The sequence below is a fragment of the Passer domesticus genome, chromosome 6 (genome assembly GCF_036417665.1).
Source record: "Passer domesticus isolate bPasDom1 chromosome 6, bPasDom1.hap1, whole genome shotgun sequence".
Lineage (NCBI taxonomy): Eukaryota > Metazoa > Chordata > Aves > Passeriformes > Passeridae > Passer > Passer domesticus.
The window spans coordinates 54,384,299-54,410,737 of NC_087479.1; the positions used below are offsets into that span (position 1 = coordinate 54,384,299).

A 26,439-nucleotide genomic window follows, 5' to 3' on the forward strand; every position below is an offset into this window, starting at 1 on the left:
CCCATGGGACTGTGCCAGAGAGGGGAGCTGGGAGAAAGAAGCTGAAGGTGGAGGTGTTCCCCAGGAAGCTTTGCAGTGCAAACCCCAGCACTCAGTCCTGTGCTGCTCACAGAGCTTCCAGGGATATCTGTGTGGGCACACAGAACATCCTGAGCTTTTAACTCTGCTAATGCTTCTGGTTTCTGCTCCCTCTCTGGTTCTGGGACTGCAGGCCTCCCTCTGGCAGATGTAGCCATGGAATTGGCTCAAGGACGGCTCCCTGCCCTTAATTCCCCTGGCTCACTGTGCTAATTCTGCTCTGTTAATCACCTTAGAGTCAATTTAAGGTGCTTCATGCCAAAGGACACTTACATGGGTCACAGCTCTGTTACACCTTTGCTCTTTCTGCATCAGCACCTGGACAGAGGTGACTTGTCCCTTGCCTTTGGTGACCTTCCCCTTTGTCAGGCCACCTGTGCCATCTGGCAAAACCAGAAGGAAGGAGGGAAGCACCAATCCAACTTTCCATCAAACTGAGGGCAGTGATAAATAATGTCTCAGGAGAGCTGGAGCAGTGTCTCATGGTCCCACAGTGCTTTCAGACAAGGCAAGTTTTGCATTCACCCCAAAATCTGGGCAGCTCTGGCAGACATTAGTCCTTAATAGGAGAGGGAAACTGGGTTCCAAATCTGATTAATTTCACACTGGAATGATGTGTATGGGGAGAAGACCTCATGGGCTGTGTTTGAGTATACCTGAACCAACTGAGTTGTGAAAACCCAAAAAACCATTTTTCTGTTGTCAGCCGTTGGGCGTCGCTACTTTCTCCTCACTGTGCTGGTTTTAAAAGCCTGGCTTTACACATTCAAAACCACAAATGAGTTACACCCTCTCTGTTACTGCAGCACATGGGACTCATCCCTGTGCCAACACTACCACATCCAGGAGAGCTTCTCTGAAACCATTTACTAAATATTTCAATAGAGACCTTTAAAACTGTTCCTCTCTATTTAGAGAGACGTTGCAGAAAGGAAATTGCTTCTTAATCTCTGTCCTCTGCTTTGTGTTTGATTCATTTGTGCATCATGGGGCAGAGCAGGCTCAACGTCTTTTTGCTTTTAATTCTTTATTTTATTCTATGCAGACAGAAACGTTCCCAGGGAATGGTTCAGGCTTGAAGGGATCTCTAAAGATCATCCAGCTCCTGACTTGCCCAGGAGCTCCTGCTGCACCATTCAAGCCCAGACATCCTGCTTCTGTGGAGCTGTTGATTTTCTGCAGGGCTGTGGAGGAGTCATGGTGCTGGAATGCTGCTGGAGCACCGTGGCTCCACCATTCCTTGCCCTCTAGTGCTGTTGGACTCCGTTTCACTCGCATACCTTCACCAAATCAGGTGCTCAGTTTTAGACTCAGTGCACTCCAGCATGATGGGGAGACAAGAATGAGCAAGGCATGGAACTGGAATTGGCAGCAGCACTTTGATTCCTGGTCACACTTTATTTCCCCCACCCAGGGTGATGGTGAAGCACAGGCTGTGCTGCTTTGCTCCATTTGGGGTTGTGACTGTGGCCTAAAGGTTTGTGGCTTTGCAAAGGGTGATAATTTCAGCTCGGAGTGATTGACCTGGAGATGCTGGACCAGGAACTGGCCCCAGCTGAGAAACCAGCAACATCTTCAGCTCAGAACCCAAACTTCCAGGTTTTATTAGGCATCTGTCAGCAATAAGGGAACAAAACACACAGAGAAGGTGCAATATGGCTCGTATATTTTATAGAAAAACCAACTGCTGCTTAAGGCAAGGCCAATTGAGGCCAATTAAATTAATCAGGCAAGTGAACCAGCCACACCCATTCTGAGGAGGATGGGTGCAATCACGGGCAATTACTGTAATTAATCCTCTCATTGTCAGCCCCACAGCCAGCACCTGGCCAAGAAGTTGGGGAGTTACCTAACTGTGCTCAGGAGGATGCTGCAGGCAAAGGTGGTGCTTCCAGGTGAGGATCCTTCTGCTTGGCCTTTTCCCACTCCTTTCTTCAATTTCTGCTGAGCCTCCCTTGACCTGAGCAGCCTGGGCTTGACCTTCAAACCTCAGAGGTTGGCAGAAGGTGGAAAAGCTCAGACACAGGGTATGTTAGAACACATCATCTTCATTCACCCCAGTGAAAGTTACATTTGTACCCTCCAACCTCTGTGGAGGGTAGATAACATATGTATTTTTATTTATAGTATGTAAATAATTATTTATATAATTTATACTTATTATCTTTTATGTTCTGCTGTCAGGGAATTATTCACCTCCTGGCTCACTATGGAATTCTGGATTATTCCCTTCATATTCTTTACATCATGATTTCCAAATGGATAAGTGAGTGGCTGGAAATGTGAACAAAATATCACCTTACAGCAGCTCCAATAATCCCCTGTTCTATGGAAACTCCAGGACAGAGGGATGGTGTAGGGAAGACTCAATGGAAGTGTTTCTATGTGATATTTGAGGAATTTAGGCTAATTTTTCAATAAAATACATATGATAACATGATATAACCCAGCACAAACACTGGAAAAAAATTGAGGGTTTTTTCAGAGGCTGAGCTTACTGGTGTGTTGTTGTTTCATTGAGTTTTTTTTTTTTTAATTTTTTGTTTGTTGTTCTTTTTTTTTTTAATAGAGTTTTAAAAACCTATTGCAAGAAGGAAGCTCACAAATGTGGCTGCCCCATCCCTGGAAGTGTTCAAGACCTGCTTGGAGGGGTTAAAAACTGTACATCTGAACACCATGAAGCTGTTTCTCCCCATGCTGATGCCACACACAAATTATGCTGTGAAGAAGTTTCCTGAAGCCTCTAGAACTGGGCCCCTGCAGAGTAAGTAAAACACGATTTTTTTAAAAAGCAATATTGTTCATGGATGAAGTTATTGATTTGTAACAGTTAATTTTTGTGTAAGAGCCACCTGTGTTTGCATTAGGGGAAGCTGTTTGTTCTGGGATGAAATGAAAGCCCTAAAATTTGGGTCATTTTCTGCTTTGAGTTCTGTGACAGCTCATGGCACCTGCTGTTGGGCAGGATGAGTTTGCCTATGGAGCAATTCCTTTGGACTCTGGCAAGTTCCAGTGTTGGTTTTAGGGGACAGATAAGGATAATCTGGCCATCACTTTGTCTCCTGGCCCTGGAGAGCCTGTGAGTTCCCTTTGTCTGCCCCTTCACCTGATGGGACATGCTTCAATGGGATCACCTGGCAGAACCAGCTCTGTTAAAGCCTCTGGGCTGACCTCAGAACACTTTTGACCTAAAATCCACTGCTGCTGTTGACCCAAAACCCACCAGAGCATCGGATGGAGCTGTGGGTTGGAAAAGCTGCTGCAAGGTGCTCAGCACACCCCAGGATGAGCCATGAATGGGCACAAAATGGACTGTAAGAACACTTTAATATGCTTCTATGAAGTTTTCACAGCAATTTTGTTCTCAGCTGCTTCCTCAGACAGTCTGGAGGCTGAGTTTGAGTGGCCAGGCAAATCTTTGACAGGAAAGTCTCCTTTCCTTTGGTGTTTGTTCCCAGGATGAGGGGAAGCAGCAGCATTGATCATGAAATTGTGAAGGCTAATAAATAAATCCATCTGTGCTATTAAAGTCAATGGTATCAAAGTAATTCCACTAATTTCACCACGTAAAGTGGAAAAAGGACTTTCCACACTCACTGGCTAACAGCTCCTCCATAAAAAGCCCCAGGAAAAACAAGGGAGGCCATAATAAGCAGTCTGATCCCAGGTCCTTTTTTAGTTTGCTTCCACAGTGTTCTTGGCTTGGGATCTGGTTTTGAACTGCTAAAAAAAAAAAAAACAAAAACAGTTACAAGGCTAAATCTGAAACGGGAGCTTGAATCACCCTTTATGTCAAATACCTACCCTGACTCATTACAATTCTGAATTTGAACATGTTTTTGATCTCAGAGCAAAACCTGGGTTGTGACATTCCCACCCTAGAAATGTCCTGACTTGCTCAGTTGGCATCTCCATGCCACCTGCTTGTGGGTTTGTATGGCAGAAGGCACTCCAAGAGGGAACAAATTCCCTGAGCACCAGTGGTTCTGGAAAAAAAAAGCCACATAAAACATCTGTATGGTCAACAAATAGTTATGATTTTATTGAGTGGTAGGATACACAAGGAAAAAAATTGTTCTTTTTGAGTTACTGGATTTTTTTTTCCCAAAAAATTAAGAAAAACCAGGAGCTGTCCTATAAAGAATGTGGGTTTGCTGATTTAACATTGGAAATGTTAGGGCTTTGTTAGGAAGGCTTTCTTGGAAAGGCATCTACTGAGGAAAAGGATGTCTTTTCCCTAATGAAGACCTCAAATCCAGCCAGAGCTCAGCCCCTGCAGCAGGGAATGATGGTGCTTGGACATGGGTCCTGACGAGCCTCCCAAGCCCTATTTCAGTGAGCAGCTGGGATCTAGACTCCTCAAATCCATGCTTGGAGGGAAAACTCCAAGGAAAGTTCCCTAATTCCCACTGTGCCTCTCGCTGGAAGCTGAGGGCAGTGAGTCCCTGCTCCCAGAGCTGTGGGAGGGGGGCTCAGTGTGAGATCCAGCTCACTCTGAGGTGCCTGTGGATGTCACCAGTCCCTGCCACCCCCTCTGAGCCCCAGCTCTGCCCTGTCCTGCCCTGTGTCTCCAGCACAGCCCTCCAGGCAGATTCCAGCCATGCTGTGAGATCATGGGACACCTGATTCCAAATTTCTCCTCCTTCATCCCTCAGTATTTTTTCTCCCACTCTCATGCATCCCTCCCTAACCCCTGACCTTCCCAAACTTCTCCCATCTCTCATTCTCCTCCCAAAACACACCCAGAGGCTTCTCTTTGCTGCAGTTTGTGCTTTTCTCTGGCATCCTCGATCATCCTGGTCCTCCAGCTCCTACTCCAGTCCCCCACAGTGAGTGGGGAGAACAAATCCATTCCTTCCCTGGCTGTTGTTTGATTCTCTGCCATGAAACCAGCTCTGTGTTTCCAGCTCCCCATTGCCATGTGGTGTAGCTGGGTTCAGTAAACCCTGGCAGGCTTCCAGCACCTCTTACTGGCTTAGGTTTGTTTTTTGTTTTGTTTTTTTTTTCATGTTTGTGTCTCATTACAGTGCAAATGAATGACCTTTATCAAGAGAGAAAGTGGACAAGATTTCACCTCATTATTTTCAGGGAAACTGATTAGTTAAGAGTCCTCAGAAAGCTGGGCAAAGCTGTGCTGAAAATTCTGTGTTTCAGTCATTTTGATGGCAGATTTTAACCTGCTCATGTCTCACTCATTGCTCCCTTGTTGGAGACAAAGCTCATGGGAAGTTTGTATCCATCTACATTTCCAGTCTTACTGAAACTTCTGGAACATCTCCAGATAAACCTAATTTTACTTGGAGAACAATGATAACAAAGCAGATTGATCCAGGCTTCCAGGGCTCTTTGTCAGGGATCTCTTTGACCTGCTCCAGTTAAAGAGGGGAGAGCTTGTAGAATCCTGGAATGGTTTGGATTGGAAGGGGCAATAAAGATCATCCAATTCCACCCTCCTGCCATGGACAGGGACACCTTCCCTAGACCAAGTTGCTCCAAACCTCATCCAACCTGGCCTGTAACACTTGCAGGGATGGGGTGTCAACAAGGAATCAAGGCACGTAAAAACCAGCTCAAATTCCAAGAGAGAAAGCTGAGATTTTTTTTGGAAGAAGAGGAAAAAGCTATATGAGCCAGAGAGGCTTTGCCTGAAAAAATAGTAAGTTTTTTTGGGGGAAAAAAAAAGCCCATTTGCCTAACAGCTGATCTTTCCCCAAGATCAACCCAAACAGCTTCCCAAGAAGAAAATTGAGAAGAAGGGGGCAGAGCTAAGGAAGAAAATATTTGCTCTGGAAATAAGACAAAAAAAAAAAAACCAACAAAAAAACAAGAGCTGTCAGAAGAAGCTGGATATTTAAAAGCTTGCACTGCTGATGCCTCTGTTCTCATGGTCATCCTTGCTGGAGCACAGTGAGGTACATTCAAGGAAGGGATGCACAAATTAAGGCAGTCCTCATGAGGTTAGCCAAATTCCAGGAGAGCTCCTCACTACCTGCCTGGGAAATCACAGCATCCAGAAGGATGTTACTTATGCAGCTTTTCACCCTAAACATTCCTGGTGGTACTTGGGTGAGCAAGACCCCCAGAACAAGCCCTTTACAAACCCTAAGCATTGCTTACTGAAGTTGCAAGATGCTGAATTCCCCACTGTAATCAAAGATAAAATCTCATTTTATTTTCCAAAGAGGGTGGGGAGGGAATACTTTTTTTTTTTTTTTTTTTTTTTTTTTTGCAACGCTGGCCACAGTCCCAGAGTAGTCTCTATTCATGATGAAGCACCTTGCTGATTCTGTGGAATGCTGGTAGGATTCAGGGATTTGACAGAGAGGATCCAGTTTCAGAGCTGAGGGAAGTAATGAGGCATGCAAAGTAACCAGAGTCTCCCTCCTGGTGATTCCTGGGAGCACCGAGGCTGGAGCTGGAGGCTGCTTTTGGAACCATGGCCCTTTGTCCTAACCCAAATATCTCTTCTGTTGTGTTGCAGCTGAATCTGAACCCCTGGATTTATTTGGGGTCAGGTCACCTGTTCCAGAAGCACCTGGAAGCTGTCCAGACATATCTCCTGATAAACCATTAGTGAATTTTGGTAATTAGGTGCTGGGCAGAAAATGGAGTTTTAGACAGCTTGTGAGAGGGTTCTCCAAAGGTCTTGTATCAGCAGCACAGCCTGAGCAGGGCTGATTCCACTGGGATTTGAGCAGCTCCTCCTTGCGCAGGGAGAACTCCTTTTCTCCTGTGATTGTTCCCAGGGGAAGGGTGAACAGTGCCAGGGCTCCTGGCCTCGGGTAGGCAGGAAGAAGCTCGGTGCTGCCAGGCATGTGCAGACAGGCAGAACTCTGGGTTTCTGCAGGGCAGGATGCTGAAAAGGCCATTTGTGGTTCCCTTGGAGCACTGAGGAGCAATTAGCACGTTTTGCTTGTGTGATTGTTTTGATTTTGTGTGTTTTCCTGACGATTCCATTCGCTGTGCCAGACCTGCTGCTCATTAAGAGAAAACAGACCCTCTCCTAAAGGAGACATTTTGCTCTTTAAACCCATCTTCTACAGACCCCTGGGAAGAGGGGCTGATCCTAAAAACATGGCTATGTTAACCCTGCTGTGGTTAGGGGTTAGCTGTGCAGGGCCAGGGTCACAGCTTGCACTAAAGGGATGCTGTGGTTAGAGAAGGGGAGGAGGCAGGGAAAGGAGGGAGCTGGGCTCTGGACAGGGCTGGAAGCACAGTCCAGCAGCTGCCAGTCCCATGGGATGTGATTCCTCTTCCACACAAACATGGGAAAGAGGCATGAGCTGACTGGGATGTCCTTGGATTGCAAACACTCAATGAGGCCTAAAACCCCTTAGGTGTGAATCAGGGTTTGTGTGGTTTAGGCAGAATGAGAACGAATCTTGTGAAAAGTAGGTCAAGGTCAGATATGAATGCCCCTTTTTTAAACATTTGCACTGCTGGCCTTGCTTTCCACCCTCTGGAGCACATTTTAAATCTGTCTGGATTGAACAGGGCCTGCACCAGAAACAGCTGGCAAGACAGGAAACTCCCCTCCAACCCTGGATTTAGATTGAGATCTGAGAGTAAAAGACACAAATGTGAACCCCCCCACATCCCCCCATCCCTCCCGGTCACTCACACCTCCCCAGAAAGATTCATGATCACTTATGGAGATAAGCATCCAGCCAGAGATCTCCAGATTTCTTTAGGGACCTGTGGGAAGAAAAGGAGAAGCTTGGGAATCTGGCTTCTGTCATGTTTTTCCTGCAGTGAAGGCTGTTACTGAATTTAGTATCAATCATAGGATCACACTCATAGAACCCACTTTCTGGCAGTGTGAAGCCATTCCCCCTGGTCTGTGACTCCAGACCTGTGCCCAAAGTCTTTTGGGCTTTCCTTTGGAGCCCTTTTAAGCACTGGAAGGGGGGCTGTAAATTCTCCTGGGAGCCTCCAGGCTTCACTCCACTGTGCCTTGCTGCTTTGTGGCCCTGTCCTACCTGGATTTGGGGACAAAAGCAGGTTTGGAACCAGCTCTCCTGCCCACTGTGGTCACCGCACTTCAATCTGCCCACGCTCAGAGTGCTTTGTGCAGAAGGTGCCTGGACTGCAGAGCTTTCTCATGTTCCCTGCCATGAATTATTCCCCTCGGAGGAACTGAGACAGCAGCATTAACACCAAGGCTGCTGACAAGGACTGCTAGATCCTCTCCAGCTCTGCCTGTAGGGAATTGCCTGTTGCTGCTGGCAGAGCTCTCAGGGGACACAGCAGGGGCTGTAACCTGACTCGTTTCCCTTTGATTCATCTCACTTTACAGCAGGAGATCTGCTGGCAACTCCCAACAGCAGGAGCCACCAGCTGTCAGAACAGGCTGGTATGTATTTCTGATAAAAATCAGAATCATTAGGGTTGGAAAAGCCCTCTAAGACCAACCCCAGCACTGCTGAGCCACCATGTCCCCAAATGCCATGATCAGGTTTGTACCTGTGTAAAGGTCAAGTGTTTGTTGCTTTGACAGCAACAACACAAATTTCTGAAGAGTCTGCCATGTCCTGGGTCCTCTGTGCTAGAAAATATCAGGTCTCCCTGGAAAAAATGAGCTGCAGGTGGGCTCAGGAGGGCCTTACCCAACGATGTCTACGAATGCTTTCCCGAGAGGCTTCTCCTCATAGTGGACTCCATACTTGGCACATAATGACTTCACCAAAGGCTTCACCTTCCAGAAGTTGTGCCGTGGCATTGTTGGAAACAGGCTGGAGAGGAGAGAGAGAAAACAAAGCTGAGAAAACTCTGGAGACATGCGACAAGGGATGGGCATTAGGGATTGCATCCTCAGGGGCTCATCGATGGTGCCTCCTCCTCAAACTGCACAAACAAAGGAAGGGAGGCACAGAGGCACCCCTGCTTTACACTCCTCTGTCTCAAGGAGGTGGTGAAAACTGATTTTCCTGTTCTGCCTCAAAGCAAAGTCGTGCTCAGGACACACTGAAAGCCAGTTTGTGCAAGAAGGGACACGACTGCAATGAGAGGGCAGGAGGAGTGAGGGAACAGTCTCAGAGATGGCCACCCATTCCTCTGGGAAAAATTGTTTCTTGCTGAACTGAATTCCCAGTGACCTGCTTTTCCACTTCTGGAAGCAGGTAAAGAAGGATTGTGGGGGCACCTTGCCCTATGCTCTTCCATGGAGATTTCCTAAGCTGACTCCCAAACCAGCCAGCCTCACCCTAAAAGCCATTTCTTTTACATTTGCTGTTGCCATTGGCAACAGACTGTCCATATGGCCCTGTTTTCCATTTTTTTTTCTGGAATCTCATATCCAGCATCCTACACAGTCCCACACTCTATAAAACACTGGAATGCCTTAAGGGAGAGGAGTTTTCTGAGGTGGATGCTTGGGGTTTGAGCCCACAGCCTTTGCAACTGGTAGATGCATAACAACTCCTAATTAAATCCTAAATTAAGGCTGTGAGAGTGAAAGCTTTGAAGCAAGAGAGAAAAATGTCATAGCTGTAAGAGAAGCACACTATCATGGAATGGTTTGGGTGGGAAAGGATCTTAAAGCTCATTCAGTTCCTGCCCCACCATGGGCAGGGTCACCTTCCACTAATGCAGGTTGCTCCAAGCCTCATCCACCCTGGGCTTGAGCTCTTCCAGGGATGGGGCAGCCACATCTTCCATGCTGTGTAGTCTGGGACTGTGTCTCCTGGGCATACAATCCTTCCCCAGCTCATAATTCCCACCCCTGGGCTGTGACAAGCCGGCAGTGCCCTCGCTGTCCTGGCTCTGTACTCACTGGTGCTCGATCTGGAAGTTCAGGTGCCCGGTGAACCAGTCGTTGAAAAAGGACTGCTCAATGTTGCAGGTTGCTGCCATCTGCCAGGGAGAGAGAGAGCTGTGAGGGTTAGGGATGGCTCATCCCAAAATCAGGGTGAAATTCCTCTTCCCTGAGCTCTGGGAGTGCAGAGCCTGCCGTGGCTGGGTGCAGCAAGGGGTTTTAATCCTTCCTCAGGGCCTCAGGTAATCAAACTTTCACTGGTGGTGATGTAGCCAAGGCCAGAATCCTAAATGTCAGCCTCTCCCACTGGAGATCACAGGGTTGACAGCAGTACCAAGGTGGAAAACAGGAGGAACATGGACACAAAGCTTCTCCATTCTCGTGTTGTTATTGCTCAGTTTGCCTGAAGTGTGATATTCTGAGAATATTTCTTAGGTGTTCTTGCCATTAATGATCATAAAATTAGATATATTTTCTTAATAGTCTTAAAATTCAACCAAATTTTTGATAGGGTTCCTCCCTCACACATTTTACTTCGATTTGCAGGGAGAACTGCCAAAATATCAAGATTATGGTTCTAGAAAAAAGAAGAGGAAAGGGAGAACTCAACCATTCATCTGCCAGACCAAAAGGACAAAGGCAGGCTCCAAAATGAAGAGTCAACATTCAACTGTTTTATTGCTGGGATCTACAGGCCTGGCCAAAACATGCAGGAATGTTTTTTTGGATTTGCAGTCACATCCAGCTTCACTCACCCCAGGAACAGGTAACCTTTTGATTGTCAAAGGAATTGCAGAATTTTGGAATTCCATGTCTTTCCCCAGCACTGCTGGCTCTGGGAGGAACATCTTTATGGGAGAAATCATGGACAGGACAACTCTGTTCTAGTAAGGGGTGGTGGTAACACTGGGGGTGGTGGTAACTCTAACATTCTTTGAGAAAATCCCATTTTGGGGTGAGTCAGGGGTGGTTTTCTTCCCTCCAGTTACCTGGGAGCTCAGCCAGTCTCTGTGCTTCTCAGAATCAATTTCCATTGGAATGTGATTCATCTGGGTAACCCACACGAACCAGTGACTCTCCAGAAACCTGCAAAACCAGGAAAAATCATGAGAATTTCTACCAGATGTGGGGACATCAGGTAGTTAAAGTGGGGTTTGCAGGGAGCAGCAGAGACTCGGATGGATGTTGACAAGGGATTGCCTGGAATCATCTTTGTTCCAGGCTTGTTTTCTGCAAAAGCAGATGATCCAATTTTGCAATTTCGCTTTTTTTTTTCCTTGCACTTTGAGTTTCTTCAAATATTTTGAGAATAATGGGCTGATTGTGGTAAGTTTTCCAGCTTGATTTCAGACTTGGTGCATGCACAGAATTACCTCCACAGTCTGCTGGGAAGGGGGTGGGATGAGGCACTCTGGGAGGGTCCAGCCATGCCCAAAGTGGGATCAGCAGTGTGTGAGAGCAGGGAATGAGGAAAGGCAGGGGAATCCTGGCAGGACCATCACGGGAAGGGGAAGGGGCAGGGCGAGTGCCAGAGGTGCTGGAACTCAGAGATGCTGACAGGGAAGTGATGCAGTGGGACACAGCAGAGCTGAGGCCAGGCTCAGACAGCACTGGAGGGATGGGAGAGCAGCAGGGATGCCCTGGATCCCCTACCTGACAAACGTGAGGAGACACAGGGATCCCAGGACGCCGTAGAACGGGATGTAGGTGACGAAGTAGCGCAGGTAGTAGCTGATGGCCCAGGCCAGGTCCTGAGGGACAGAGAAAACACCAGGCATCAATTTGCCCGTCTTGGATAACGTGTCCTTGCTGGTGATGTTTGGAACACTGGGTAATTCCTGCCTGCCCCCTGGCCTCCCTCTCTGCCCCAGTTTCCAGCCAGACCCCGTAAGGATGGAGGGAATGTTTCACTCACCGCCCAGAACCTGCGCTTGATCATGGTCGAGATGATTTGGATTTGGAAATACACAGGGATGAGCAGAGGTGGGAAGACTGCAAGGCAAAGGGAAATGGTTTGGCCATCAGAGGGGTGGGAAGGTGTGTGACATGAGGGACTGCTTCCATGGAACTGGGAACGTGCAGTTTTTCCATGGAGCCTCTCACATGGAGGTTATTCCCAGCCTCAGCTGTCTTACATTCCCTTGCTCTACGGGGCAAGGTTTCAGGTGCTTGGATATCCCTGAGCTGATTTTGGGACCTGCACAGGGTCCTGAGGAAGGGTGGGATGAGTTGGGATTTGAGGAGTTGCTCTGCTCACACAATGAGGGCTGGAAAGGACAAGTGGCATTCCAGGAAAAGGGAAGAGAGGAGCATGGATACTCACTGAGGAAGAAGTACTCGTGCTGGTGGTTGTAAGGCAGGTACTTCAGCTTCTTCTTGCCATACTGCAGGACACAAAGAGACAGCTCAGCCTGGGATTGGGACATTCCCAGGTAAAAGCAGATTCTCTGCAATAATTCTTAATGTATTGACCAGGGAGTTTTGACTCAATTCCCACGAGCGGGTAAGAAGAGATTTGGAGTGATTAAATGTCCCAACTTTGTCATTGTGTTAGGTGTAAACTCAATTTTTAAAGATAGTTTCTATTTACTTGATGGAATTTTGATGCACCTCACCTTCTGCCATCCCTGTGTCTCTGAGAAGAGCTGCCAGCACCTCCATTTTTACTAATATGAATGTGATAGGCATAAAGTCTGATTTTTTGGAAGAGAAGGCTTGTAACACCAATAAATCAGGCACATTATTCCCTCTGGGCTGAGCTCTGCAAGGCTTGGCATCATTTGGAAAAGGATTTTTATACCAATGTAGAGAATATTGGGATAGACTGATTCTGGCCTAATATCAGATATTTTGAGGCAGAAATGCAGTTTTTATTTGTTATCACAAATGTTTAGGTTTTCCTTTAAGTAATAGAACCATGGTCTGCTTTCTCAATAATGTAAAATCTGGCTGAGAAACCATTTTTAATGTTGTATTTCCCTGTGTTGTCTTTGCTGCTTGTCCATTTTCTTGGAGTTTTGTTTTAAAACTAGAAATCCTTGTTCCACTGTGAAAAACACCATGATTTAAGTGCTTTGGTAGGGTTTTATAAACAGGCAGTAAATATTTTGGCCCTGGAGGGGTGGATTGAACTAAAATTAAAATCACTTGATGCTGGAAGATATTTGCTATGGAAATGGAAGGTCAGTTTTGAAATGCTCCTGCTGGAATACTGAGGAACACCATATTCCCCCCTCATGTTGGTACTTCAAGCCAGCAGCATGAAGTGGCCTTTAGTGGCTTTTTGCTTTCTCTCCAACCCCATCTGCATTATTTTCCCTGAGGTAACCCAAGACACTTTCTCCTGTGGTCAGCACAGGAAATGGATTGGGAATTAGTAGTCAGTGCTGCTCCTCAGCCCAAGGGTTGGCTCCAAACTCCTGTCAGACGATGTAGCCAGATGAAATCCCTGGATTAAGCATTTCCTTTCTAGCATTCCTGGAAGTCCTGCCTGTGTAAGTCATGTCTAACAGTGGGAGCCAGCTCCTGGATTTGCGCAACCACTCTCCACTCGGACAGTAGTTTTCCATGTTTTCCCCATTTTTCCTTACCTCAACGGGCTGTGTGTCTCCCAGGACAAAAATGTGCAGCATGTTCACATCTGGGTCCTTCTTGAAGATGTTGGGCTTGGCGTGGTGCTGGAAGTGGCGGTGGTTCCACCAGTTTGCAGAGGCACCCTGGGCAAGGAGAACAAGGAGTTTTCACCCACGGAGAGCTGCTCCAATCATTTATAGGAACTAAAGTGATGTGAGTCAAATTGTGGCCGAGGTGGGATTTGCTTTGGAAAGTGCAGCAAGCAGGAAGTGGTGGAGTTGTTGGTTGCTATGACACTGCTGCTTGCAGAGGGATCCCTAAGGATCATCCATATTGAAAGAACACAGAATAAACACACTCTGAGGGACTTACAGGTCACTGTGTATTCCCAGAAAATCCTGAAATGCTTTGAGTTAGAAGGGACTCTAAAGCTCATCCAGTCCCAACCCCGTGCCATGAGCAGGGACACCTTCCACTAGCCCAGGTTGCTCCATGGGCAATGGTCACCAACTTTTTTTGTGCCTCTGCTCACTCTGGGAAGGTTGAGAGCCTCCCTTTCCTACTCTGCCACAGCCAAAGTGATGCATCCCCAGAATTCCCTGGCTCCATAATTCCCTTTACCTTTAAGTGCCCAATGACAAACTTGTGGACGATGTGGTTCCAGGAAGACTTCTTGAAGACAGAGAGGTGTCCAAAATCATGTTGCAGCCACCCTGCCTGGGCCTGGGGTGAGGGGAAACCAAATAGTTAGGAAGCTATTGCAAATCAGAGCTAAGCAGGAAAGAAATGGAGATGGAGGGCACATTGGCAGTGTCAGGAAGATCTCTCTTTGTCACCTGGGAAGTTGTAAGGATGCAGGCAAGGATGAGGGTCGTGATCCAGCCGGTCCCAAAGTAGGAAATCATAAGCCAAGCCAAAACTTCCATGACAATGATGTGGCCCAGGTAAAAGGAGAAGAACAAGGGGCTGGCTTGGAACAGGTTCATGTCCTCCGCTGTCTTCCGCAGGGTCCGGAAATCCTCCACCAGCTGGGACTGCAACAGGACAGGAGAGAGCAGGGTGAGGCTTGGAAGTGAGCCTGACTGAGTTGTGGGATGGATGGAGCAAGGATGAGCTCCATGCCAAGGACCCTGGCTCTATATTCCAGCTTTTTGCCCTGTATTCCTATGAATAAACATCCTGGCTGGTCTGAGCCCACATCCTGACCTTTTGGACCTGGAACCAGGAGAGTCATCCAAGTTCTGTTGAGTGTCATCACCTGATGGCTCTTGTCTGGATGAGCTTCCTAAGCACTAAGGAGAAGCTGGAGCAAGAGGGAATTCAGTGCTATTGTGCCTAATTCCAGAGCTCTGATAATGAGCACCCACTATCACCCGTCATCCGTTCAGCCCGTGTGCCAGCTCCTGTGCAGCCATCCATGAGGGGCATTCCTGGGTCACTGGGGACCAGCGTTGTCCCCTCTATTGTGAATGACACAGATCTATCACAATCATGGCCAGCCACAAACAATGGGGCAGGATCGAGTTTCCCGGCTGGAGCCAGTTGTGCCATGCTCTGGGCCTGAATAATGGATGAGCAGAGCTGCCCTGAGGATGGGCAGTGGCTGCTGCTCCTGTGCAAGGCCACCCAAATGGGACATCTGGGGACTTGTGTTTTGGAGCTTGGTCACCAGCAAAGGAGCAGCAGAAGGGACCACAGTCACCAGGGCTGGTGCACATTTCCCATTCCACATGTCTCAGTTCCCATTTCCCTTCAGGATGGGCTTAGTCCAGCCTGGGTACCTGGAATGGGCTGCCAGAAATTGGCTGTTGGTGGCTCTGTGGGAAAGAGAAGGTTTGTACAGGCAAAAGTGTCATCCCCTTTCCACACATACTTGAATCCATGATGGGATTGAAAATATTCCACATTCTCAGTTCAGTCACTGAGAACTTCTCTCTCTCTCTGGAGAGCATCCCAAGAGGGGAAAAAATGATGGGAATAGCCAGACTGAACCCCAGCTGAGGAATAAATACTCACATTTTTGTCTCGGTCCTGGCTGGGCTCCCCTGGAGCGAGTTCTCCAATAAGCAGCGGCTTGAGAAACTTCTGCACCAAGGTGGGATTGATGTGGAAGGCCTGGAATGCATCCTGGAGTGGAAACAGGAGGAACTGTGTGAGATCCAGGAGTAAGATGTGCTTCCCATTCACTGTGTCATTCCCACCCACCTCCAGCAGTCGTGGAACCTGTGGAAAAGGGAGCCAGGTGACCTCCAGCTCTGGGATCACTTTTTGGGACATTAATTCCACTGATGAATTTGCTGGCCTGGGAATGGTGATGGCATCCAGCCATATGGTGAAAGGCACCTCGAGAAATTCTTTCTAAGCAACTAAATACTTAAATCCTGTTAATTCCCTTAGAAGGTAGGCAGAGGGGAATTTGTGCAAATCCCTCCTAGGATATAAATACCCTTGGAAAATCTGCTCCTGGAGGCAAGTCAGGAGAGGGGCTGACTGGTGACTGAAACTGGATGTGACTGCAAGCACAAAGAATATTCCTGGGTGTTTTGGCCAGGCCTGGAGATCCCAGCTGTAAAACTGCTGAGGAAAAAGTGGTGACATTTCAGAAGAATAATGCCTTGTTCGTGGAGTCATTTTGATCCTGGCATTCACGAGTTTATCTGGCTCTTCTTTTTCTCTATTCCTTCCCCTTTCCACATATTTCTGTCTACCTGTATCCCACAGGTGCCTGATGCTCGTAGCGAGATCTTGGCCAGATCCTTTCACATGGCACAGCTGTAATTTTAACCCCAAGGACAGCAGCAGGGACAGAAAGCTGACCCAGATCAGAAACCCTCACTCTGTCCCTGCCCTTTCCTCACTGCACAGAACTGGAGTCAGCTCTTGGAATTCACCTGGGAGAACAGGAAAGATTGGTTCCATGAAGTGCTAAGACGGTACGGAAAACAAAAATCATTAAAAACAGGAGTCAGGGGAACCGTGCTCCAGCCTTTCCACCTTTGTCCCATTGCCTAACAATTGTAGGGACCAACTAGTATTTCCCTCCTGGCTCTAAAGACAAAGGGCAGACTAGGTCCCTGTGTCCAGCTGACCCTCCTGGGAGATGTCCTCCACATGGAGGTCAAAAATGCCAGGCAACAACCTCGGGCCCAAAGTCCACCAAAATCAATCAAAACTTGGACCCAGAAGTGGGTCACTGAAATGTTGACTCTGGTTCTTGGTTTCCCTCTCTGGAACGATTTGCAGAAGATGTGAAAGAGGAAGGAAAAGCGGGATGAGGGGGGAAGTGAATAGCTGACTGTGCCTACTGCAGTTTTGGGTAAAAAAAAAAAAGGGGAAGAAAAGGGAAAAGAGAGGGTGACACATAAGAGGCATTAAAATATGTTGATTCAGGATTATTTTAACTGCTGGGAATAAAAAATCTTTGGAGGTCTGATTGGGTGCATACTGCCTGGAGATCCTTCAAATGATGGAAGGATTAGATTTTTGTTATGTTTATCTCATAAGCTCCTGTACTAAAAGGTCCCAAATATAAGATAGCAACTGAATTTTGGAATTGTTCTCAATTCTGTATTGCAGGAGATAAAAAGCTTAAGGGAAAAGATAATCCCTGGGAAATGCTGTGTGATATTGGCACTTGACCTCCCAACTTTGTGATCTACTGACCAAATAAGCCTAAGTGTTTTATGGGATATGGGAATTATTCCAGCTGCCTTTGGTGAGAAAAAAGAGCTTTGTATAATTGAGATATGAGCTGTACTTGAGCACTGGGAGTGCTTAGAGCAGTCAGCACAAAGATTTTCTTTTACATCCCTGAACACTTCTGGGACAGGGACACTGCAAAGTGTCCCTCCCTTTGTGTTCTGTGCATGAGGTGACACCAGAGCAGGTTGGCCCAGATGTTGTGTTGTGTTTAAAAAAATCAGAGACCCATGCAATGGTTTGGGTTGAAAGGGACTTCAAAAATCATCCCAATCCAGTCCCCTTCCCTGGACCAGGTTACTCCAAACCCCATCCAGCTTGGCTTGGACACTTCCAGGGATGGGGCAGTCACAGCTTCTTCAGACAACCAGGGCCTCAGCTCCCTCACAGGGAAGCATTTCCTCCTAAAATCCAATCTAAACCTGCAGAAGGTTCTCCCTCTGAATGAGAGAGGGTTTTCTGGCTGTAAATGGTTGTTCATCACAGGGAAGCTGCAAAACTGATGCCAGTCCTGATTTAGTGCTTGGAGTGGGGATTTAACAATTTCAGAGCATTTTTAAGGCCATGCCTTGATGAAGTGTGGGATGCAATGTAGCCTGGGGAGGTGGGAGGAGAGCCAGCAATCCTGGAACCACCAACCTGTGTTTCAGCCTCCCTTTCAAGGATTCTGCAGTAACAGATGCTTTTTGGTTGCTAATGGAGATACTGGAGTTAAATTTTTGGGGATAGAAGTCAAACTCCTCCCGTTTCAGCAGCTCTGTGTTTAAGCAGTTGAACGCAAAACCTGGCCCATGTTTCTGAGGGAGAAAGCTATTCATTCAGAGGATTTACTGCAAAGGCACAGAAGGGCCAAAATGCAGCTCAGTGCTTCAAGGAAAAGAATAGAAAATAACCACAGAATGTAGGGAAATGGGGGCTGACGGAAAGGGAAGGTTCTGCCAAAAAATTTTGTCACACATAGAGGCTGCTCCTTGCCAAGGCGTCAGGAGCCGTGGGAGACCAGCAGTTCCTGTTCCTGTTTGGTCTCTGCACGTTTCAGAGCTCTGAGGCTGCTTGGATTTCATTAACATGCCCTGAAGGGAGAACATGCTCTCTGGATGCACTTCTGAGGAAGGTGGTTTTGAGGGGAACAACAAACAATTTCTTTCTAATTTGTTCCTGTCTCAAGGTTGGGTTTTTTTTTTTTGGTTGTTGTTTGGTTTCTTATCGTTGACTGAAACCTGAGAGGTGGCTGAACCCAGCGAGGAGCAGCTGGAGCAGCAGCAACTGGTTTGCTGGTTTGCTGCCTTTTTCTTTTTTTTTTTTTTCTGTAGCAACCTGTAACCAAATTCTCCAGAGAATTTTCTCCTGGGGAAAAAAAATGCTAAAAAGCTCCTTGTTTTAAAGGCTCCTCACAGAAGCAACTTTGAGGCACAGCCTGGCCTCTGTTTAACCCTCCCTGTGCCTGGCTGAGTGACTCTGCATGTCACAGGCTGCTCCCTGGAAAAGGGGACATTTGGGACACTTTGCTCCTGAATTCAGGGCTCGAGGCACGGCGCAAGCAGCAGACAAAGGCAAACCAGCGGGATTTAAGCAGAGCAATCCCCCCCAGCCCATGGTGGGGGGGACCTGCATCCGCTTGAACCGAGCTGGGAGCGGCGAAAGGGCTGAGCCGGGCGTCCAGCAGGTGTTGGGGAGGTGGGGACAGGGGACAGCAGGCAGCTGGCTCCCCTCGGGGAGGGAAGGAGCTGTCAGAGGACGCTGCCGGAGCCGGGAGAGCCGCGGGGGTCGGTCCTTACCGTGGCATCTTCTCCGGCGCAGTGGCTGATGACTCGCTGGCCCCCCGGGTGCCTGTTTGCCCACTTGGTGACATTGTAAACCTTTCGCTCTATCACCAGCCACTTGTCCGTCCTCAGGTTGTGCTTCTGGATCTCCTCCCAGGTGTAGAAGCGGATCTGCGCCGCCGGCTCCCCCGAGTCCCCCCCTTGCTCACCCCCTTTCCCCATGGGGCCACTCGGTTCTTTGTCTTCTCGACCAAAGGGGGAGAGGAGGGGGCAGAACCTGTCCCTCTCGGGGATGAGCCGGAGGGGAAGAGCTTTTTCCTGGCGGGATTGAACTCAGCTGATCCCCTGCTCCCTCCCTTCGCCTTCGCTCATGTCCTCCCTTCTCTTTGTTTCTGCTTCTCTCCGCCTGCTCGGAAGTGCCCCCTAGGCTGGCTGTCCCCGCACTGATGCACTTTATCCTCGCACATAGCCCTGTGTTTTGAGGCAAGCTCGGCCCCTTCCACCCACACGCCCCCTCGCACCCCCCTCTCCCGGGCATCCCCCCCGGGCATTCTCCTCCCTCGGCATCCCCTCCCTCTGCCAGCATCATCCTTTCTCCCGGGCATCCTCCTCCCTCCCGGCGTCCCCCCCCCCGTCCCCAGGCTCGGCATCGCGCTGCCCGCCGCCCTCTCCCCCCTCTCCCCGGCATCCCCCGCCCGGGGCCGGGGCTCTCCCGGCGGGATCAGCCGAGCCCCAGCGCCAATCCCGGCCGTCCCGCCGCCCTCCCGCTCCCGCCCATTGGCCCGTCCCGATCTTTCGAAGCGCCTGCGGGCCGGGACCGCCGGGGGACGGGAGCCCCTCGCCCCCTCCTCCTCCTCCTCCCGCTCCGAGCTTCGTGTCCTCGAGATTTTTTGGCTCTTATTGGAAAGAGCTGCCCCTGCCGGATTTTTTTTTTCTTTTCCCGCGTTATTTTTCTTGCCCTTCCCCTTCTTTTTTTTTTCCCCTTCCTTTTCCCTGTTTTATTTTTTTTCTTAATTTTCTTTTCTGCCCTCTCCTCCTTCCTCCGTTTTCTCCCTCTCCCCTTCCCCACCTTTCCCACTTCCCTCCTTTCCCGTCTTTTTCCTCCCTTTATCCCCCTGTTCCTCCTTCTCCTCTTTCCCACTTTTCCTACCTTTCCCCCTTTCTCCTGTTTCCCCTTCTTCCCTCTTTCCCCTTTCATCATCTCTTTCCCTTTTTCTTCCCTCTTTCCCCCTTTTTCCTCCCTTCTCCTCTTCTCTCCTTCTCCCCTTCCTGCCTTTTCCCTTTCCACTCCTTTTTCCCTCTTTTTTTCCCGTCACCCCTCCTCCTGCTTCCCCTCTTTCCACCCCTTTTTCCTCCTTTCCCTCTCCTTGTAATATTTTTTACCATTTTTACTCTTTTAAAAATATTTTTACTCTTTTTAACCTTTTTTTTCTTTTCTCCCTCTTTCCCATACATTTTTTCCCCCCTGCTTTTTCCTCCTTTTTCTGCCTTTTCCCCCCCAGATTTCTCACCCCGCTCTTCACTGCTGAGCTCAGAAAGGAGCTATTGCTGTTTTGCCCAAAATCTGCATTGTTTTGCTCTGTTTTTGCCAGGCTGGTGGCTGCCAGACTTCACAGCTTTCCTGTGGCACAGGCAGAGCTGGTTGAGCTCTCCTGCCCCAGGCCATGCGTTTATTAACAGGTGGGATAATTCCATCTCTGCCATCTTTTCCTTGCCGTGGGGCACTTTATAGTACACATTTCCTGTGTTAGGTTACGCAAGGTGTGGTGTGGCAAGGACAAAAACAACACAGACCTCTTTCCCTGCAGCTTTGATTACCTCTGAGAGGACCTGTGGCCACTTTCCAGGGCCAGGCAGGTGTGATCCCCAGCTTTCCTGGCAATAGGAATCTTTTCCTGTGATTATTTTGCATGAATAAGTGGGAGGATTATTAATCCTTTCTGTAGTGGCAGAGCAGGGCCTAAGCAGGGGAAGGAACCCACAGGGTTAACCATAAAATCACAGAAGGATTTGGGTGGGAGAGGACATTAAAGACCATCCAGTTCCAATCCCTTGCTATCTACAGGGAAATTTTCCACTATCCCAGGCTGCTCCAAGCCCTGTCCAAACTGGCCTTGGACACTTCCAGGAATGGGGCAGTCAGAGCTTCTCTGGGAAACCTGTGCCAGGGCCTCAGCACCCTCACAGGGAAGGATTTCTTCCAATCTAAATCTCTTCTCTTTGGCTTTGTGCCAAGCCATGCCAGAGCTTTCCTCTGTTTCTGGCTGGTGTTAATGCTGCAGGATGGCTTCAGCCCGTTGGACAATCTTTGCCTGTGGTGTGGGGCGAGGAAAGTCAGAAATGTCAGGAATGTTTTGCTAAGACATGCAAGTTTTATTTAGTTTGGTTCAAAATAGCCCTGTGACAAGGATCAGAGTAAATTACAGCCAGACACCACATTAAGGTGGATCTGAAACTTGTTGCTTGTTATGAGGGAAAAGTTCGCTGAGTTCTTTGAGTTTGGGGATTTTAATCCTGTAGGTGTGCCTGGATATGTACAACTCAGGAAGAAATCCTTCCCTGTGAGGGTGCTGAGGCCCTGGCACAGGTTTCCCAGAGAAGCTGTGGCTGCCCATCCCTGGAAGTGTCCCAGGCCAGATTGGATGGGGTTTGAAGCAGCCTGGGATAGTGGAAGGTGTCCCTGCCCATGGCAGGGGGTTCGAATGGGATGAGCTTTAAGGTCTCTCCCAACCCAAATAATTCCTGGATTCTATGTTGATTCTATGAAATAAGCTGAAAAGGAGGTTGGTCCATTTTGGAATTTACCTGTAGATGGACAAAGAAGCAAAATCAGCTCCCAGAACTCCCCACCTGGATATTTCCCATGGAAAATTGCACCGTAACTTAATGACAAGCCATTGAAAGATGCTTCTAAAATAATCCCTGCTGCTCTCAGCCTCCTGCAGCACAGCCAGCCAGGCTGTCAGGCTTCAGGCAGGGCTTGTTCCGAGTTTTCTTTGGCTCCTGGGACACAAACCAGCCCCAGCAAAGAGAGGAGAACAGGCTCTGCTCTGTGGCCAAGTGGGTGAAAGGCTGCGGTCGCTGCCCGGTGTAGCTTTAGCAGCACAAAGAGCTTGTGTGAGGGACATAAAAGCCCTGAGTTTAACCAAAGAGTCACGAGATGTGGGCAGAAAAGGTGAGGATTGTGAAAGGGAGCAAAGTATGGGAAAGGGGGATGTAGAAGTGCAAGAGTTTTTGCAGGGAGCACACCTAGAAGTGGCATGTCTGCTCTTCAGTAATGAGTCAGTGAAGGATTTCTTACTGGAGAAAACTGGAATGGTGAAAAAACAGGGAAAATTGGCAGCTCAGGTATCTTTAAACCAATGCGTGAGACAGTGTAATGTAAAAGAAGTTCCTTTTCCCTGAGGAAAGCGCTTTAAAAATGTAGCAAAACCACAACATTTTCTGTGTTCATTGTCTCATCCCATTGTGGTGTTTTATGTAGGAGGCAAGGTCTGATAAGTTTTTTGCCAAGGTCTGATAAGTTTTTTGCCAAGGTCTGATAAGTTTTTTTGGCAAGGTCTGATAAGTTTTTTGGAAAGGTCTGATAAGTTTCTTTTAATTTGGTTTTTAGGAAGGACTAGAGTTTGACAGCAGCACGCAGACTGGCACATGGAAATACCCTGTAGCTGTGCTGCAATCCTCATGGATTCAGGGAAAATCCTCCTTTCCCCCCAGTTTATAGTAGGACATCCATCACTTGGTAAGGCCAGGTGGCTCCAAGGTTTGTGGTGGGAAAAGGAGGCAGCAGGAAAGAGCAGTGAAAAAGGGAAAGACACAGAGCAGCTTTCTGAGGGGGAAGAAGGCAGGAACTGAGGATTTGGGGAGAAAAACAGAGTGAAAATCAGATTTAGCTGCACCTTTAAACTTTTTGATACTTTTAATAGTCTTTTTACTACCTTTTTCCTTTCTGCCAAAGAAAAATACACGTAAGGAGATAAAGGACCCCAGGTTTACCCTGTCTTTCACAAGAGGGAAAGGCTGAGGATCTCTGAACATAAAAATAAATTAAAAATTGAATAATAAATTCAAGCATAGTGGGAAACAGCTGGGCTGGGAATGGGGGGCTGGAGTCTGGAACCTGAGGTGAGGGAACCCAGTGATTAGGTGGGAATTCTGTAGCAGTCTGTAGCATGTATTTAAAACAACCTGCTGTATTTAAAACAACCTGCTACCAAAGATTTCCTCAATATTTTTTTACTCTGACATATTCCACTTTTTTTTTTTTTCTAGTCCTGGGAGAGTGGCTGAGAGCTGAGGAACTTTTTGAGGGATACAACCAACAAAGGAACAGAAATCCCCATTGTGTGGCCATGGCTGGCAGGGATTCCACATTCTGCAGTGGATCTTGGGCTGCCCGTGGGTTTATCAGGGTCAGGGCACAAGCTGCCAGGGGAGCAGGGGAGGGAATCCCGCTCAGAAAGCAGCAGACACTGCAGCAGGGCAGGAATAAGGAGAGAAATGCTCTGTTCTGATGCTGCTTTGTAATGCTTTCTAGTGAAAGTATTCCCATGTTACCATCAGATCCCTTCCTTTTTTTTCCTTACTCAGGTTTTGCTTTCAAAAGTGTAGAACTCTAAACAATCACCACCTCACTCCCTCAGTTGCTAATCTGAATTTATGACTTCTGAAGGACAAAAAATAAGCTTATTTTTATCTCTTCCCTTACACAGAGTAATTCCTGGGTGCTTTTCCTGCCAAGATGCAAACTCCTCACAATCTCAGTCTTTTTTGCATCTAAACAGTCACCTTTGCATTTAACATTCAGTTGAGTTATTAGAGCAGAGTGCTGAGCAAATATTCCATGAAGTTACACTGTTTGTATGGAAAATCAAGACTTTATTGTGGGTATGAAGTGTTAGCAACCCTAACAAAGAGTTCTGGGTGCAACACTAACTCATTTAGGCCAACTTATTCTAGTATTCCATCTCATTCCCAATAATACAACAAGAATAAAGGCAATATTTCCAGTTTCTCCCTCTTCTGCTTGCAGTGGATCCTAAGCCTAGTGCAGGAATGGTGTTACAGGGAGCTGTCAGGCTCTTCCCTGGTAGTAACACAATGACTAAATTAGTGGTTTCCTGCTGCATTTGCTTCATCAACGTGGCTGTTTTAATTGCACTGATGACAGAAGCTTGTAAATCATGCCACCACAATTCCCCTGTGCCTGGAATCTTTAGCTTTTCTTAGGCTGAATCAAAGCCAAGAACTGAGTCTTCTTTTAGGCTCTGCCCTTTTAAACTGTTCTTCAGCATTTGTTGTTTTCCTTTTATTTTTATTTCTGTGGTTTCAGACCTCACCATCCATCATTGTAACTCATTTTCTCTAAAAGGAGAAAAGAAAGACTGCAATCCTTTCAACTCATCTCTCTCTCTCTGATTATTGGTTTGGTCACCAGATGCCCAAATATTTAGTGAATATTTAGTGATCCCTCACAATCCAGGTCACTTGGGTACTTTAAAGCATGTTCCAGCCAAGTCATGGTAGTGAAATAAGGAATTTTAATATATATCCTCCAAATTCTGGTGGTCCCAGTCACCAGATTTGCAGGCTGATCAGAGGAGTGAGCCAAAGAGCATCTCTTCCCTCCCCTTGGATTTTTGGTGGTTCGTGGTAGTGGGTTTGGTTCGTGGTGGTGGTTTTGGTAGTCTGGGGAGCTGGGTCACAGCGTGATGGTGACAGCAGATACAGAGATGGAAGCAGTGAAGGTAAAACAAGGACTCATTTTACCTGGTGAATTGTGTTCCAGCAGGGATTGATGCCAGGAATCCCAGCTGGATGCAGGATGCTGGTGAGTCTATAAGAGCAGCTGTTTTTTTCCCTGGCAGTTTTTATGACAAAGGTCCTGTTCTTGTCTCTGAGACACCCATTGAGATCCCGAGTGGGACAAGGGCAGGGCAAACAAGCACTGCTGGCAGCTGGCAGGACACAGGAACCTTCCCTGCTTAGAGCTTGTGGTGGTTCCATGAGCCTCCATGGCTTGTCTTCAATCATCTGCTGAGGGGAAAACCATCACAGCCAGGAATTTAATGTCAGAAGGAGCATGGAAGAAAATTCCAAGGGCTGTTGTATAATTTGTGTTAATAAGGCACTAACAGCCCTTATAGCTGCAGAAACCAGAGGAAGCACATGAAGGGAACAAGAGTGGATTTTATCAAGTTTAGTGGTGCTTTTTGCCTGTTAAGATTCCTCAAAGCAAGTATCCAAAGGTTTAACTCCTGTAGGAAGATGAAATTTATTTGCTTTTAACAAATACAGGAAAAAGAAAACTGATCTGTGCATGTCCCCTGTATTCATGATAAAAGATCATAAATATCAACTAAATTTAGGATAAATATTCTGTTGTGCAATTGGTGATGGGGAAAAAAGAGAATTTGAAATAATTACTGCATTGTTCTCAATATAATTATGTTTTAAAAGATACTAAACATCCATTAATATTTATTAATATGAATTGCTGAAGGGACGGAAAGAAAAACGTTCTATCCAGCATTTTGCAGGCACAGAATTCCAATATGTGATGTAGCCATCAGGTGATGCAGCCTGGTGGCTCTTTGTTTCTATGGTTACCTTCAACTGGAATTGCTGTAAGTAGGTCAGATTGGAAGGTGTGAATGGAAACAAAGAAATCTGGGATCAATAACGAGAGTTCAGGGAGAAGGCTGGTGCTGCTATGGAAAGGGAGATGAGTGTGGGGAGAGGAATTTAAATTTGTAACTCATATAGATGAGGTCCCACACAGAGGGATGGGTCTGTTTTAGCATCATTCACTCTTCCAGCGTTATTCTGCTGTCTGAAGAATCACCTGTAGGGTTTTGATGTGATTTACCTGTGGCAACACCTTCCCTCCCTCTGGCTGCATATCCAGGCATGAGCAGCCAAAAGGAGCCTCAGGAACAGGAAAGGCTGAGGCAGCTGGAAGGGAGAGGCAGAACAGATGGAAGAGGGGGAGGGATCTGCTGGAAAGGGGAAGCAAAATCAAGGGTAGGGAAGATACGTTACACTCAGCATAGAAATAAGGAGAAACAGCTTGTAAAAGTGGTTCAAAAGAAGGAACTTGAATGTGAGGAAGGGAAACTCCCTGTGATGCCTTAAGTTGTAGCTTTCATATTTTCCAGATTCTGCACTGCATTAGTATATAATTCTGAATTTCACATAAGGTGTTAGCAAGTTGTCTTCACAGTTTAGTTAGACAAAACAATCCTTTTCCAGCCTGAGAACCAAGAACACCATTGCAGCTTGGAGTACAAAAGTATAAAAAATCAAATTGAGGAGAGCAGTCTGGCAGGATGGGACTTCATAACCTGAAGCTGTAATTGGACAATTAACCCCAATATGTCTATGGACCAAAACTTATAGAAGTGTGAAAACTCATGACTTCATCTTAGGTCCATCTTGGGTAGAGACATGGCCAGGCTCTTGTTGTGCCCAAGGTGAATCCTTTGAAAGCCTTTTAATAAATACCTACTGTATTCCTTTAACTCTGTGTGGCCTCTGTTCCAGGTAGCCTCTCTAGGCATCACCTGGAAGGAC

General features: G+C 47.4%; 1 protein-coding gene across 3 annotated transcripts; it reads right to left on the reverse strand.

The window, feature by feature from the left end:
• Positions 1-1,722: 1,722 nt before the first annotated feature.
• On the reverse strand, positions 1,723-19,333 carry FADS2 (fatty acid desaturase 2). Of its 3 annotated transcripts, none has more exons than XM_064425872.1 (13): positions 18,883-19,333; positions 15,422-15,532; positions 14,242-14,439; positions 14,027-14,128; positions 13,423-13,548; positions 12,156-12,216; positions 11,748-11,824; positions 11,486-11,583; positions 10,822-10,918; positions 9,851-9,930; positions 8,685-8,810; positions 7,700-7,773; positions 1,723-3,798 (listed from the first exon to the last, which is right to left on the reverse strand). In XM_064425872.1, the coding sequence occupies exons 1-12, from the start codon at positions 19,087-19,089 to the stop codon at positions 7,722-7,724; spliced, it is 1,335 nt and encodes a 444-aa protein (XP_064281942.1). In that variant the 5' UTR covers positions 19,090-19,333; the 3' UTR covers positions 1,723-3,798; positions 7,700-7,721. The 3 variants fall into 3 exon arrangements, with proteins under 3 accessions (XP_064281942.1, XP_064281941.1, XP_064281940.1); XM_064425871.1 differs by having other exon boundaries at positions 1,723-3,801; XM_064425870.1 differs by lacking the exon at positions 1,723-3,798 and having other exon boundaries at positions 4,095-7,773.
• Between the last annotated feature and the right edge of the window lie 7,106 nt (positions 19,334-26,439).